The 14,992-nt window shown below is 40.2% G+C and overlaps 2 protein-coding genes across 2 annotated transcripts in view; one reads left to right on the top strand and one right to left on the bottom strand.

The window, feature by feature from the left end:
• The first annotated feature begins 3,506 nt into the window (after positions 1–3,506).
• LOC122881180 lies at positions 3,507–13,078 on the top strand. Its single transcript, XM_044207003.1, has 11 exons — positions 3,507–3,984; positions 4,507–4,872; positions 5,809–6,174; positions 7,647–8,000; positions 8,101–8,118; positions 9,379–9,442; positions 9,537–9,580; positions 10,351–10,501; positions 10,696–10,809; positions 12,059–12,126; positions 12,880–13,078. The coding sequence occupies exons 1-11, from the start codon at positions 3,604–3,606 to the stop codon at positions 12,901–12,903; spliced, it is 1,950 nt and encodes a 649-aa protein (XP_044062938.1). The 5' UTR covers positions 3,507–3,603; the 3' UTR covers positions 12,904–13,078.
• Positions 13,079–14,059: 981 nt separating this feature from the next.
• The window catches only part of LOC122881272 (stonustoxin subunit beta-like), a 1,495-nt gene continuing 562 nt past the window's right edge, over positions 14,060–14,992 (bottom strand). Inside the window, exon 2 of the mRNA XM_044207276.1 lies at positions 14,060–14,882. Within this exon, the coding sequence (XP_044063211.1) occupies positions 14,320–14,882 (563 nt within the window). The 3' untranslated portion in view covers positions 14,060–14,319. The remainder of the gene's footprint in view (positions 14,883–14,992) is intronic.

Raw genomic sequence — 14,992 nt, 5'->3', positions numbered from 1 at the left:
TGGAAGCTTATTGTGGAGTTCTTCTGACCCCTAGTGTCAATTAATGCAGTTATAAAGGCATCTGCACCCAACATCACAGTTACAGTATAAAGATATTACAGATATTACCTCTGAATGATCTACTCACCTCTACAAAGCTGTCAAGGAAGACCTCTGTCTCATCACGTTTATAGTGCTGCCTGTCCAGATTAAATCAGGCCCTTCCCTCTGGGTGCTGCTACAAATATGAACTGAAAGGTCACATCCATGCACCCAAGTGTCTGATTTCAAAGTTTGATAAATCAGAATCAGAAATACTTTATTGATCCCCGAGGGGAAACTCTTTTAATGCTGTTTTTTGGATGACATGAATCTATTTCACATGATCATTCCAAGGTTTTAGAAGAATTTGGTTACATGTGTTGTCTGATGAGTGCTTCTCAATGTTGACAGCCTGAACTTGACGCTGCAGTTTAAATTTGCTTAAATATTTAAGAAGTAGTTCAACATTTTAGAAAATAGGCTTATTTGCTTTCTTACCGAGAAGATGAGAAGACTGATACCACTCTCAATTCTGTACGTGAACTATAGAGTAGGCCTACAGCTATAGCTACAGCTTACCTTAGCTTAGCATACAGACCAGAAGCAGGAGTAAACAGCTAGCATGGCTCTCTACAAAGTTCAAAAATTCCCCTAACCACACATGAAGTTCCCCTAACCGCACATGTAGTTAACCATGTTAACCTTAAAATTCACTTTTCAGTGTTGGTGGTGTTTGCTTGTTTCCAACTCTCACTGGAACACTCCACATTACTCTTTTTCAGTTGCCACTCTATCTTTCTTTTTGTATTTGGACATACAAAAGACATACGAAATCCTTGCATGTGCTTCATTATGGCTCTAAAGTCACAACCCAAGTTCCCCTTTGGTCCATCAATGTGCCCCTTCTGGTTGGTCCAAATGCTCCTCTAAACTGTGGAGGAAAATGTTTTCTCAGATTAAGCAGACAATCAGGAGTCACAAGAGTTTTTGTTGCATATGTTGTTTTTGTTTCATAACTTACATGCACATCTTTCACACAGATATGATTCTGGCATACTTGTGTTCAGACAGGAGGCCTATCTGTCTTCGTCAACTCAGGGTAGACAAGCAGACATCACCTACAATCTGACACACGTTAGAATTAACTCACTACAACCTGTCATGGTTTGAGGGTTTGCGTATAGTTATTTCTTCTTTTATTTTTGAAATACTCTCCACCCCTCATGTATCTTTGTTTGCTTTTCCCTTCAATTTTGATTGTTTGCCCCGCCATGATTGGTTTCACATGTGTCTAATTATCCTTCCCTCACTTGTGTATTTAGTCGGTGTGATTCTGTTGTTGTTCTGGGTCAGTTTGTCTCAGTTGCTATGTTGAGTCCTGGTTTTGGTTTCCTGCTGTTTGAATCATTATGTGCGTGCCTGCCAACTGGTGTATCTGCCTGGAAGCTACAATAAATCTCTGAACTGCACCTGTCTACCTGTACTGTCTGCGTTTGGGTCCTTTCCCTGTTTCCGGCATGCCAACTAACGTAACACAACCAAGCCTCAGATCGTTTTCAACAAAAAAAAATTCAGCAACACTTCATAAACTTTATACACACTTCACAAAAAGGGGCACCTCTACTGCTCACAAGGTAGGGCCTATGTTCAGCAACACTTTATAATACAGCCCATGATTTACAGTGTAATTTCGATGTTTGAATCAGCTACCAATTAAAAACGCTTCATGTTAAAGTTCAGGTTTCTTTTATTGCCACACAGCTAGGCTGGTGGTACAGTACAGATCAGTGCAAACATAAAGGACATAAGTGCAAAAAAGAAAAAACATACAGTACACAACTCCACGTACAATCACAATTAGGCTGACTTTGGTGTGTTTATCGCTGAAAAAGATGGTGAGCTGGGTGGAGAGGGTCGTCTGTGATCTTGATTGCTCGTAAGATGGTGCGTTGTGTGTATATGGAGTCCAGTGCAGGGAATTTCCTGCCTATGATCTTTGATGCTCTGTTGATAATTAATTAGTTGTGTGCTTAGGTGTGTTACCATAGCAGACAGTAATCGATACTGACAGGATGCTCTGGATTATGGCTGTGTAAAACTGAACCAGTAGACCCTGCCTGACTGTGTTTTTTGAGTTGTCTCATGAAATAGTCTCTCTGTTGGGCTTTTTGCATTTGATGGTTGGCGTTGAGGTCCCATTTCAGGTTATTGCTGATGTGTGTGCCAATGAGGGCTGTCAGTGAGGATAGGTGCTTTTATTGATTGTTTTGTTCTGAAGTCGATGATCATTTCAGTAGTCTTGTTTCCATTCAGGACCAGGTCATTTTCCCTGCACCAGTTGACTGACTTCTCCACCTCCAGCCTGTAGGCGTCTTCATTGTCTTTTGAGATCAGTCTGACAATTGTGGTGTCGTCCATGTATTTCAGAATCCTGATGGAGTTTGATGTTGATCTAAAATCATTGGTAAAGAGGGTGAAGAGCAACGTGGACAGAACGCATCCTTGTGGTACCCCTGTGCTGGTGGTGAGGTGGGGGGAAGTGATGTTGTTGAATCTGACAACTTGGCTCCTTCCAGAGGCACAGCGAGGTGTAAATGTTCAGGTCCTGGAGTTTCCTGAACAGCTTGAGAGGGTTCTTATTGATACTTCAATGTACAGTGACAAAGTTATATATTATTACTGTTTATTGTAATAATACTGTAATATTAATTATTAGTTTTATAAGAAATATTATATCCGTTACACAACAGATAAGACCAGAGACTGTGTTTCAACAAACAAGCCCCTCTGTACTACTCAAGTCCTATCTGGTACTAAGTTCTGCTCAGCTATATATTTTGGATCTTTCTGTTATTAAATATATTCATTTGATAAACATGGCTTACACTTTTATCATTAAGAGTCTCATGCTTCAACTGAGAAACTGACATTCGACTGGCTTCCTGACAGAGGACCCAAAGCACTGACCTTTAAGGGTCTTTAAAAAGGGAGACAAAACTGGTATCTTTTAGCAAGAAAGAAACCGCCTTCTCTTGCACTGCTGTCTTTTTAGGTCAGCTTGCGTAAGAGAATCAACTAAGTCTCTTTTCGGTAAAACAACATGATGCCACATGGTGGATGTGTAATTCTGGAACTCAAGTCTTTTTTTACAGAAATCAAAGCTTCAGAGAACTGGAGACACAGTTGTTTTTGAAAATCACAACATGTTAACACTTTATTTTCTAGATCCTAGTAGTGTTGAAATACTTTCCATCCAGAAGTCGGTTTATTGGGCCAGCTTTTATGCAACAAACCCCCCAGGTTACCCACTAAGTACACAATCACAACCAGATGTTTAGCTTCTTATAAAAATCTTCTCAGAATAGGGCTGCTGTTCTGAGACCAGTTAGGCTCTCATTTTGTGTTGAGCATCTTATTGATATGTGACCTTACCAGTGGTCCGAAATCAGTGCCTTGTTTGTAGAAACTCCATTTGTGGATTCGTACTCCACCTCCTAAGCAGAGCAGCACAGACACACTGGTCTCAAACCTCCAAAAACTTTGTTTAACAGCACAGGACAGTTTTTGAGATTACTTAAAGCCATGAAGAATTTGGTCTTGGTGGTTTTGGGGTTTCTGCTGTCTCCTCAGCAGGTACATAGCAGGGCAAATTGCAAGCCAGTAACAGCCAGCTTTTGTCAAAGTGTGGGTTACACCACTACCCTCCATCCAAGCGGAGTTACAGGCTTCAACCTGCAGCAGATCGGTCAGATTGTGGAGACTGCTTGTTCACCAGGCATCGACATACTCATGTGTCGTGTTGCTGTGCCTGAATGCGGCTCGGAGGACGACAGCAGAATGAAGCCATGCCGAGCTCTCTGTGAGAAGGTCAAGACAGACTGCGAGTCTGTCCTCAGAGCAAAGCGGTTGTTCTGGCCAATGAGGCTCCGATGTGACGCTTTACCAGAGTCTAACTGTGTACAGGTTAGTATGAAATGATGAGGATATAATTTCTTGTTTTTGAAATTTGCTTTGTTGTTTTTTGTTCTTACAATATAGAATGGAATCAGTGGCTTGTACAGACTCTTTAAAGAATTAGAACAAATGGGAAATACACTTAATTCACTTTCTTGCTGAGATTTAGATCAGAAGATGGACACCACTCACATTTCTGTAGCTTAGCTTAGCATAAACACTGGAAATGGGGAAACAGCTAGCTTGGCTCTGTCCAAATGTACAAAAATCCATCTACCAGCACCTCTAAAGCTCTCTAATTACCACGTTATATCTTGTTTGTTTAATCCGTACAAAAACCAAAGTGTGAAAATGACAATTTGTGGCAACTGTTCATTTTTGTTGCAAGGTCATGCCACAGAGGCATCTGAAGTGGTCATATGGACACCTGGGCTAACCACAGGTCCACTGTGGCCGACCACTTGGGTGAACCAGAAGGAGCAAAGATATTGTTTATTCAGACATCACTGATTTATGTTTCTGTTCATCCAGGGTCAAGACAACCCTGTTACCCCAACATCCCCTGCAACATGTCAGACAATCAGTGTCCCTCTCTGCAAAGACCTGCTTTACACGGAGACTGTCCTGCCCAACATTCTAGGCCACAAAACTCAGGACGACGCAGGCCTGGAAGTAAATCAGTTTGCACCACTTGTAAAAGTGGAGTGCTCCCCTCATCTGAAGCCTTTCTTGTGCTCCGCCTACACTCCTGAATGTGTGTCAGGAAAACCTCGGCCGCCCTGCAGAACGCTCTGTGAGCAGGCACGGTCCGGCTGTGAATCACTGATGAACAAGTTTGGCTTCCAGTGGCCAGAAGCCCTCAGGTGTGAAGCATTTACCACGGAGTCCTGTGAACACGTAAGTCTGCTCTTTTTGACTCCAACATGAAGATGGACAGATGTTTGCAAGGATATTTATGTTTTAGAAGCCACTAGGTGTAGAGTTTTTAATAATAATACCTATAGTACATTTCAAAAACAAGTTACAAAGTCTCTTGCACACGGCAACAATTTAATTGAGGAAAATTAGGAAAAAAACCAATATACTCCATCAGAGCTGCTTGTCGTATGGTCGAATAGCTTCGGAAACCCCTCCCCCCACACCTTTCCAACTTCGGAATTGGGGGACTGCATCCAACAAGTTCTGTAACTTTCTGAAACCGACCATCCGACATTCACAGCCACTTCACGCCGTTATTAGCAAGATGTGCGGAGGTGACAAAGTAAGCACAGTTTGAAATTCTCTCTGTAGCTCTCTTTTTTCTGTCTTTACACAACTATTCCTGTCACTTTTCATGTGAACAACCAGGTGCAACATGAATCTCTTCCAGGAGAGACTGACTGAAAATGTGTGCCGTTATCCCCATATCTAAACGATATCACGTGCACCCTCTCTCTATGACGGCTGACTTCTCACGCCGCCTTCCAGTGTGGCTGTTCGGAACAGGGACAGTTTTCGACACGTTAGCCTTCCAACGAGATAAGACAACACGTCGCATGAACTAGTTCTTTTTGAGCATAACCCAACCTTTAGGGGCACTTAGGGGTACTTGGGTCAACCAAAGGGCTCTTGGGCTCCTCACGTGCCCTCTTGTGTGACATTACACCAGGCAAAAATTACTTGCAAGTTTCCCACAGACAAATCCTGGACAGACAATTTATCATCGAATAAAGTCACTGTTTTTAAAGTCACTTTGACACTACGAGCAAAAGGGGCAGGTGTGGTTGATGAAAACTACAGGAGCAAAAATATTGTTTATTCAGAATTCATTGATTTATGTTTCTGTTCTTCCAGAGTCAAGACACCAGTTTTACCCCAACATCCCCTGCAACATGTCAGACAATCAGTGTCCCTCTCTGCAAAGGCCTGCCTTACACGGAGACTGTCCTGCCCAACATTCTAGGCCACAAAACTCAGGACGACGCAGGCCTGGAAGTAAATCAGTTTGCAGCACTTGTGAAAGTGGAGTGCTCCCCTCATCTGAAGCCTTTCTTGTGCTCCGCCTACACTCCTGAATGTGTGTCAGGAAAACCTCGGCCGCCCTGCAGAACGCTCTGTGAGCAGGCACGGTCCGGCTGTGAATCACTGATGAACAAGTTTGGCTTCCAGTGGCCAGAAGCCCTCAGGTGTGAAGCATTTACCACGGAGTCCTGTGAACACGTAAGTCTGCTCTTTTTGACTCCAACATGAACAGATGTTTGCAAGGATGTTTATGTTTTCGAAGCCACTAGGTGTCATTTTTAATAATAACATCTATATTTGTAGAGCACATTTAAAAAAACAAGTTATAAAGTGTCTTGGACAAGGCAACAATTTAAAAACCAGGAATAGCAAAAAGCAAATGGTCACACCAGAAATACTTCTGAAGCAGCCAACGGTAACATTAAGACCAAATGTTGTTAAAAGTTCCATGGCCCTGGCTTAAGACAAATGGGATCCTGGTTTTGCTGTTTTAGCTCCAACACTGTGGAGTAAACTCCTCTCAGTGTCAGATGCTGTATTTTAAAAAGCTTTTAAAAACCCACATCTATAAACTGGCACTTTTATGACCTTTTGAGAATTTTTACTCAATTGATTTAATGTTGTTCATTTTATATTTTGTTTATTTATTCAGCTTTGGCCATTCCCTGAAATAGTTTTTTATGGTACTGTATTTTCTGTGCACCTGTGAACGACCTTGTAAGGTTTTGAAAGACGCTATAGAAACTAGAAGGGCTCTCGGAGAGCACAGACCTTTGCCAAGGCCAATATTCCAGCCTTCTATGATGCAAATCTGCAAGCACAACCGCTATATGTCTGAATATATTTCCAAAACTATTTTATAGAATTACAGTGTGTCAAAACATGCTTGTGCCTAGCTGAAGACTGTATGTTTACAAGGAAGACAGTTTTACTTGAGTCAAATTTAAATCTGCATATAAAAAAACCTTATTACACAAACCAGTATGATTTAGCAACTTAATATTTACACACATAGTGAAATAATTGTAGTGTCTGTCATACGGTGTAGAAATCAGAAAACATTATGTTAAGCTACAAATATAACTACAGATATATCAAATGTTGAAATCACAGAATGACGCTGTATTAACATACAGGAACATCAAGTGATCGATCTCGCAATGTTAACGAAAGAGAAAAATGATTTGTGTATCTGCCCCGTCATTCGGATCCACTCCAAAATTGAATGGGTTCTTCCTTGGGCTCTGCTACACCCATCCACCATAATCATGCTGACAGACAAACAAACACCACCGAAAATATAACCTCCTTGGCGGAGGTAATAATGAAGTTAATTACTTACTAACGTTTATGCCCCCTAATGGCAACCAACAGTGCCTAACGGACATGCAAAGCTAACGTGAACTAATAAAACTAATGCTATCACATTACTATCTAGCTAACTGCAGAGTTTTACGCAGAGAAGAAATAAAATATATTTACCAATGGGTTGAAATGACTGCTAGACTGTTGTAAACTCTTGTCTGCTACAGGCCAACTGCTATGAATATTAGTTTTGTTCCTGAGCCAAACCTTCTTGCAATGACCATATTTCGCCAAAGGTGTCGCCACAGTAAAAAATACTAATAATTGTACTTAGAATGACAGCGTGCACTTGTGTCTTGTTCCAGTATGGAGTGGGCAGCAGCGGGGGGATCTGTGAGCCGATCACCATACCGGTGTGCCAGGGCCTGTCCTACAACAAGACGATCACTCCAAATCTTCTGGGACACACAAGTCAAAGAGAAGCGGTAGTGAAGATGTCCTTTTTCAACTCGATCGTGCAAACTGTGTGCTCGGTGGACATACGCCTCTTCCTGTGTATGGTGTACGCCCCCCAGTGTGTGGCGGGGGAAGTGCAGCGACCCTGCAGGTCATTCTGTGAGAGAGCCAAACAGGGCTGTGAGGGTTTGATGACCAGTTTTGGCGTTTTCTGGCCAGATGAGCTGCAGTGTGAGTCATTCCCAGAGGAAATGTGTATATCAGTAAGTAATGTTGATGAAAAAGGAATTAGAAGAGTTTGGTTTGGTAATGCAAATTAATCAGAATATTTTCTGACTTCTTCCTTTTCCTTTTCTTTCACAGGAAGACAGCAGGCCTGAGGTATTTTAGCTAAGTGTTTTCAAACCTTTAATGTTAACTTTATACTAAATGTTTTGTAATTGCTCAAGATATAACATTTATATTTTATATTTGTTGTTGTTGATCGCTACAGTAGTTAGGAAGTAAAGGGCTCAATGTAGGGGCATACAGGTGGCCATGTTTACAAGTGGGAAGCCAGTGGGGGATCATGACCTTATTGCTGCACAAGTGACTACTACTGGTTGGTAAAGGATAGCATGTGCTTTCTGCACATAAATCTTACCTTGTGAAGTTCCTGACAGACTAAAAAGAAAAAAGAGAGATCATTGGTACCATGTGTCATCTACTCCAAGTGGCCAACGACAAGAACCACAGTGCAGGGGAATTGGACAGTCCAAATTGGAGAGTAAATGGAATAAATTCCAAAAAAAGAGTTTAAAATAACAAATAACTTAAAGGTTCCCTGAGGAGTTTTTGGTCACTGGTAGCGCTAGGAAGCAGTATTTTACGCGTGGGCTCATGTTTTGTTTGTTCTAGTGCAGAGCACATGAGGACGCACAAGCATGTGCACGCAAGTCACACGATAAATATTCCTGCCGATTGTTTCATACAGGTAGCAATAACTCGCCAAAAACGCAGCAATGTGCCAGCAAACGCAATTAAGAAGAAGACTGCTAGGATGTAAACAATGCAAGTTTCAAACTTACAAACAAAATTAGTTACAAACAAAAATCAGATAGGCAAACGTGTTATGAGGAAGGAAAAGCATTCAACATGTATGTTAGACCTCAAGGATACACACATTGCATTTTGGTGAGTAACACTGAATGTTAACAGAAACTTGGTTTGTTTACAAGAAAACTCCACAGGGAACTTTTAAATGGCAAATGACTACAATTTTTACCCATCAAAAGAAGACTTTGATTTGACTGGGTTGACTGTCCATCAGCAGAATAGCGTGAAACCTGCAGCAGGACTGCGTATTGCATCATGTGCTTGAACGTTACAAACAAAACATTGCTCCTAGTGGTCAAAAACCCCACATGGTACCTTTAATTCCCTCTAAAGACTCTACCAGCAGCTTTTAGTTTCTAACCTATGTTTTGGAGCACATACAATGTTTTGGGGAAAAAAATCCCTGCTAATATTTTAGGGTCATTTTGTGCAATAAAGCCGCAGGCTATATATTGTACGTATTTCACCAATTATCAAGTTAATGCATGTTGTGTAAAGCAGGAAGATCCTCGTTAATCTAACTTTGTTCGTCCTTGTTTCTAACAGATGCTGAGTGCTGAAGGTGTTCTTTCTAAGCTGAATGCCGGTGGCTTTTCTGTTCGTGGCAAATGTCCGTTTATTTTCCACTAATTTTAACAACACTGTCCAATCATCTGAATAAGACATTTTTACACTCATGATCGTATATATTCTCTCCAATTTAGCTCTGAGTCTCAAGACAGCCCGCCTACTGTTGACTCTCACGGATGTATCCTTTGCAACTCACACTTCACCTGCTGGTTCTGTTAAACTGCAGTATTTATAGCCATATTTAGTTATTACATACTTCTAGTCCCAGGATCAGTTATTCAGTCCATCAGCTTGACATTGAAGAAATCTGTATTTTCCAATAAATAAAACATCTGCACCTTTCTCTCTTTTGGGGTGGGGCCAGAGAATGCATCACAATATAGGTCAAAAAAATATTTTCAACCTGAGAGGATCTGCTGTTTAAAGTCAGGGGAAGACGAGAAGGTGACACAGGAATGGAAATGTCCTCCCTTCCTGCCCAGTCCTGATTTATTCTGATGCAAGCGGGTCCAGTGATCTTTGCTGGTGCTAAACACGTCCTGCCCCTGTTGCATCATTTTCATACCTGATCCTTTTTTATGCCTCAGTAAACGCTGAGTACATGTCACCTGGGTGGGGCTAAAAATAAAAGGTGATCATTTTATAAAGTTTACCTACATTACCTACAGAATGACTGAATTTCAGAGCTTATGTTGATCATACATGATATATAATCATGAACACAGTCATTCATGACCTTCAGATAACAGAATATGAATTCCTCTTGACTTGCTACCTTTTGCAAGGTTTTCCTTACCTGATCCTGGTGACCGAACCTATATGAAACAGGTTACTGGATGCAAAATTTGATCTTTGATTCTTCATTTGGCTGTAACAGGAGCCATTATGCAATAAGGTGTTGAGCTATATGTTTTCAATTAATTTAAGCTCTTTAACCAGCACTTTCAGGCAGACAAGTCTGGGGACCTGGATGTGGTGGAGTTCTTTAAACTGGAGCACTATGTGGCTGTTACCAGGAGGGAGTATGTGGAGAGCTACGAGAGCAGGAATCCACCCTCCGTCACTCAAATCCAAATGAAAAAGGCTCTGTCTCTCCGTGGTAATACATCATATCTTTAATAGTACAGTAAAAACAGATTGAAATGTATCATTTCTCATAATGATGATGTTGAATAATGAAATATTTTAAATTAGCCAAAAGCTTAAGAAAACATTAACTGACTTAGTGGGAAGTCAATCCATCTAGTTTTATTTGTGGATTGCTTTTCATCCATTACTGTCTCTTTCATGCAGAATTCAATTTAGATGATGAAACCTTCAGAGTTCTGTGGCACGAATACCGCTCCAAAGGCGGGATCGACTACGATGAGTATATGGCAGTCCTGACAAAACTTCAGATCCTCAGAGGTAAAGCCAATGTAGCTGTGCACCAATTCCACATTACATACCATCAGTAGAGGAAAGTAACTAAGTACATTTACTCAAGTACTGTACTAACGTAGGCTACTGCTTATATTTTGACATACTTTTCCATTTACTGCTACTTTATACTTCTACTAAAATATTGTAATTTTTACTCCACTACATTTATTTGTAAACTTTCGTTTCTTTCCAGATTCAGATTAATATACAAAATATACAGTCAACAAATAAATTATTATATTATTATATCAATTAGACTTTACTGAGGTGGAAACTCACAAGCTACCCAGCAGTATATAAAGTGATATATATAAAATATATATAAATAAAAGTTAGCCCCACATTTACCAGCTGCAACATTAAAGTGACACATTAATGCATCAATAATTATAATCCAGTAATATAATATGTATTGTTCTGAACTGCAAATTGAGAGTTGACTTTTGGTACTTCAAGTATATTTTGATGCTAATACTTTTGTACTTTTACTTGTATGAGTTCACTTTTTTCCCTCTTCATCAAGCATAATGAATTAATTCCGCAGACTGTATCAAGATTAACATGACAGGAGACTCCTTGTGTTTATTATTGTTGTCGGTACAAATGTATTTAATTATGTGACTTGTTAAATCATATTTAAATACTTTGTGTGTTCAGTGAAACTGTTTGAAATTGGTGACAACCACAGTGTTGTACCAATCAAATGTGACATCACTGATCTGCTGTTACTGCTACACCGACTCCCAAATCAGAAGTTCATGGTGGGGGAAAGGGTGTGGTCATTAAAGTACCACTGATATCGTATCCAATAAGACATGCACTTATCCGCCGTCAGCTGTTATCTCAAGGTGAAGTGTAGATTGTTCCCAAGCAGAGGTGATGTCATCTTACCTTCTTACAATAATTTGACTCATTATATTTCGTTCTCTTTCCAAGTCAGGGCAGCTGTTAATTGGCTTGTTTGTGGTTATGTTGGAGAGCTGTTTTGGGAATCTGTTTGAGAATCATCATGGCACCTTATCATCAATAAAACACTGATGTCATGATTTTAATATTTAAGATGATCTGAGCTCCTCTTAGATAGAACATTTCCATAGTAAGTGACCACACACTCAGTGGCTTAGGAATTGTTATATACAGCAGATTCTGCACATATACAGATGTTTAAAAAGATTTGTACATTTTGGGTAAAATTCAGTTAGTTCAGGTTTTAAACGTCTGCTTCCTGTCTCAGATCGTTTCCAGGCCCATATGCTGAGTTTGCCGTGTGACTGCGAAGTCGCCAGCTTCTCTTTCAAGCAGGTGAGTTGAAATGTTCTGATGAATACCGCCAAAGCAACGGCACTCAATGTAGCAACGGCCCAAATTCAGTTTGTTTACCTGTATGTGAACCTACAAAGATTTCAAGTACACAATAGTATCACTTAACTACTGAAAATAAAGTTTGCCATGTAGAGATATTATAGAAATAATTCATTAAACATTTTTATTAATATGTAATCTGGGGTTCTGCAGATACTTTCAACACCAACATTCTGTTTGGGTCGGATAACTTCATACTCTTCACCCAGGACTATGATTTAAAACAGACCAAAAGACAACATATATACAATATACTGTGCAGCATCTATATGTCTTATGTACAAAATAATCTGCAGCAAAGACATGACAGATGAACAGCAACAGAAAGGATTATTTTAGGCCATTCTGTTATTTAGGCAGGAACAAACCAGAACCGTCTTAATTGCTAATTAATTTAAAAAAACTAAAGAATTAGTTACTTGGATTGGAAGTGATAAAGTACACAGAATAATACTTAAACATTTTAATTAGTGATGGGGAAGCAAAGCTTTATGTTTCAGCATTTCAGAGCGTTTGAGTTAAAATGGTGACATGTATTGGTCAGCCGTATTTACAAAAGGATTAAATGCAAGACCTCATAATCAAACAGTGAGTAAAGATACAGTGACCCCCCCCCCCCGTCGTCATCTTTGATATTTTGTTTAATAAGTGCTGCGTGTTATTCCACTCTTAATATTCCTTTTCTCTTTTCAGTTCATGAAATCAGCCATAATCTGAGGATCAAACAGGAGCTGAATGGAGCCGAGGAGGAATGTTTTGTAGAAATTAGTAGTGTAGGTGTTTAGAAGCACAGAGCTGTAGTGTGTATGTATGTGGTTATGAATCCATTCATCATTTTCAGAAACAGTACAGAAACATTAAACACTGAAAATAAACTGTTTATTTTTCATTATCAATGCCTGAAGTTTGAATTTTGTCAGTTTTTATGATGCAGAATGCTTATGTGTGTTTGTACTTTCAGATCACATATATCTTAGGAAGGTGAACTGTAACTACTGTATATTCATAAACTGGTCATTTCTATTTATCTGTGACACCTTTAACAAACAGTGGATCATATACCCGTCTTACAATAATCTAGTTCATATAATACATTGATCAGTGATCGATAACTACCTGAACATACAGTAACCTAATAAATAAATGAATAAATACTCACATGGATATGTGATAGTTCTTGACTTTTAGGTGACATATATCACCTGTGTGATCTATTAATATTGACAAGTGCCCTATGGATTATGGGTTGGGCGTATGATGATACCATGAGACGATACTGAGACAATTACTGCTACCGATAGGAAATTGCTTAAAATTTGCATTCATACCTCTGATAGTACCCTGCATGTGAAGTAGAATTTCAGTGGCCATCTGTTTTGTGTGTTAACAACAGAGTTGAATTACAGTTTTTCTTGATTGCTTAAACATTTCTTGAAATTATGCCTCCTTTTCTCGAAACGCTGAACACAAATCCATAACTTCTCACCCAATTCCCCAGACTTCATATTCAGATATGACACACAAGCCCTCAAACAAACACACACACACTCACTCTATCAGGTTTAGAAAGGGAGAGTACACAGGCAGAACGTTTTTGGAAAAGCAGTCACGAACCTGAGCGGCGCGATGGAAGCTGACGTTATCCCAACCAACAACGTAGCATGAAATGTTATGTTTTGTGTAATGTCTTGTGTTTTGTGAAACGTTGTGTTTTGACCCACCCTAATACCGGGATCCGAGAGCTGCCAAAATGTGGGTTACCTGCACTCCGTACTGTGCCTGAACACATTCTGTGTAGACACTGAAGGAGCACTGCTTTCACTACGCGGGCCGTGTAGACACTGGATCAAACAGGAGCTGTATAAAGACATTACATCTTTTATATATTTATTTAACACTTTGGGGCTCTATAGAAAACAGCAGAAGTGTTTCTAAAATATAGCAAAATACGCTTCGGGAAATAGAGCACTTACTGATGGCAGGCATTAGCTGACTATCACTCAGTGTGTTAGTCTTTGTCACCACTGACGTATTCTACCTAATCTCTTGTCCACTGCTACAAAAAGATTTTATTTATACTCAGCGGCCAAAAAACAACTCAGAAAGAGAAAAGGAGACTACGTTTTACTAGATCTAGCACAGAGACACTGACGAGTTATAGGGGTCCATCTTAATCCTGAAGGCAGGGTAGACCGGCTCGGTGAATGTGGCGTAGAAGGTGTGAAGGAGGGTCAGTTTATCAGAGGAGATTCTGTAGAAGGACAGAGTGCCGGCAGGCCAGTCCAGGTACACTCCCACTCTGTTCGAGGGAGGGATACTGATGGACACACTCCTTTTACTGTGCAGGCCAGAGTAACCAGCACCAGAGCAGCTCAGACTCCAGGACTGATCATTGCTTCCAAGACAGCAGTCGTCACTTTCTCCTCTCCTTCTGATTCCTCTGTAAGTCACTGCTATGTAAACCTTTCCTGTCCACTCCACCTCCCAGTAACAGCGACCAGTCAAACCATCAGTACACAGCAGCTGTTTCCAGTAGTCAAATCTCTCTGGATCGTCAGGATATGGCTGTTTCTCTCTCCCCACTGTCACCTTTGTGTTGTAGTCTGACAGTATGAGTTTTCTGTTTGCTGTGTTTGGGTCCAGTGTGAGTTCGCAGGCGTCTGATGGAGAGAACGAGACAGAAGATAGCAGCAGTTCTTATCTGACAAATTATCAAGTTTTTAATTTTATGTATTAACTAAATTTACTTTTAATAGGAATGGCTTTCTTTAGATTTTGTTCAGCACAGGACTAGCCAAGTGGAAGC

This window comes from Siniperca chuatsi, linkage group LG9 (assembly GCF_020085105.1).
Source record: "Siniperca chuatsi isolate FFG_IHB_CAS linkage group LG9, ASM2008510v1, whole genome shotgun sequence".
Taxonomy (NCBI): domain Eukaryota; kingdom Metazoa; phylum Chordata; class Actinopteri; order Centrarchiformes; family Sinipercidae; genus Siniperca; species Siniperca chuatsi.
This window is presented reverse-complemented; position numbering and strand designations above follow the sequence as displayed.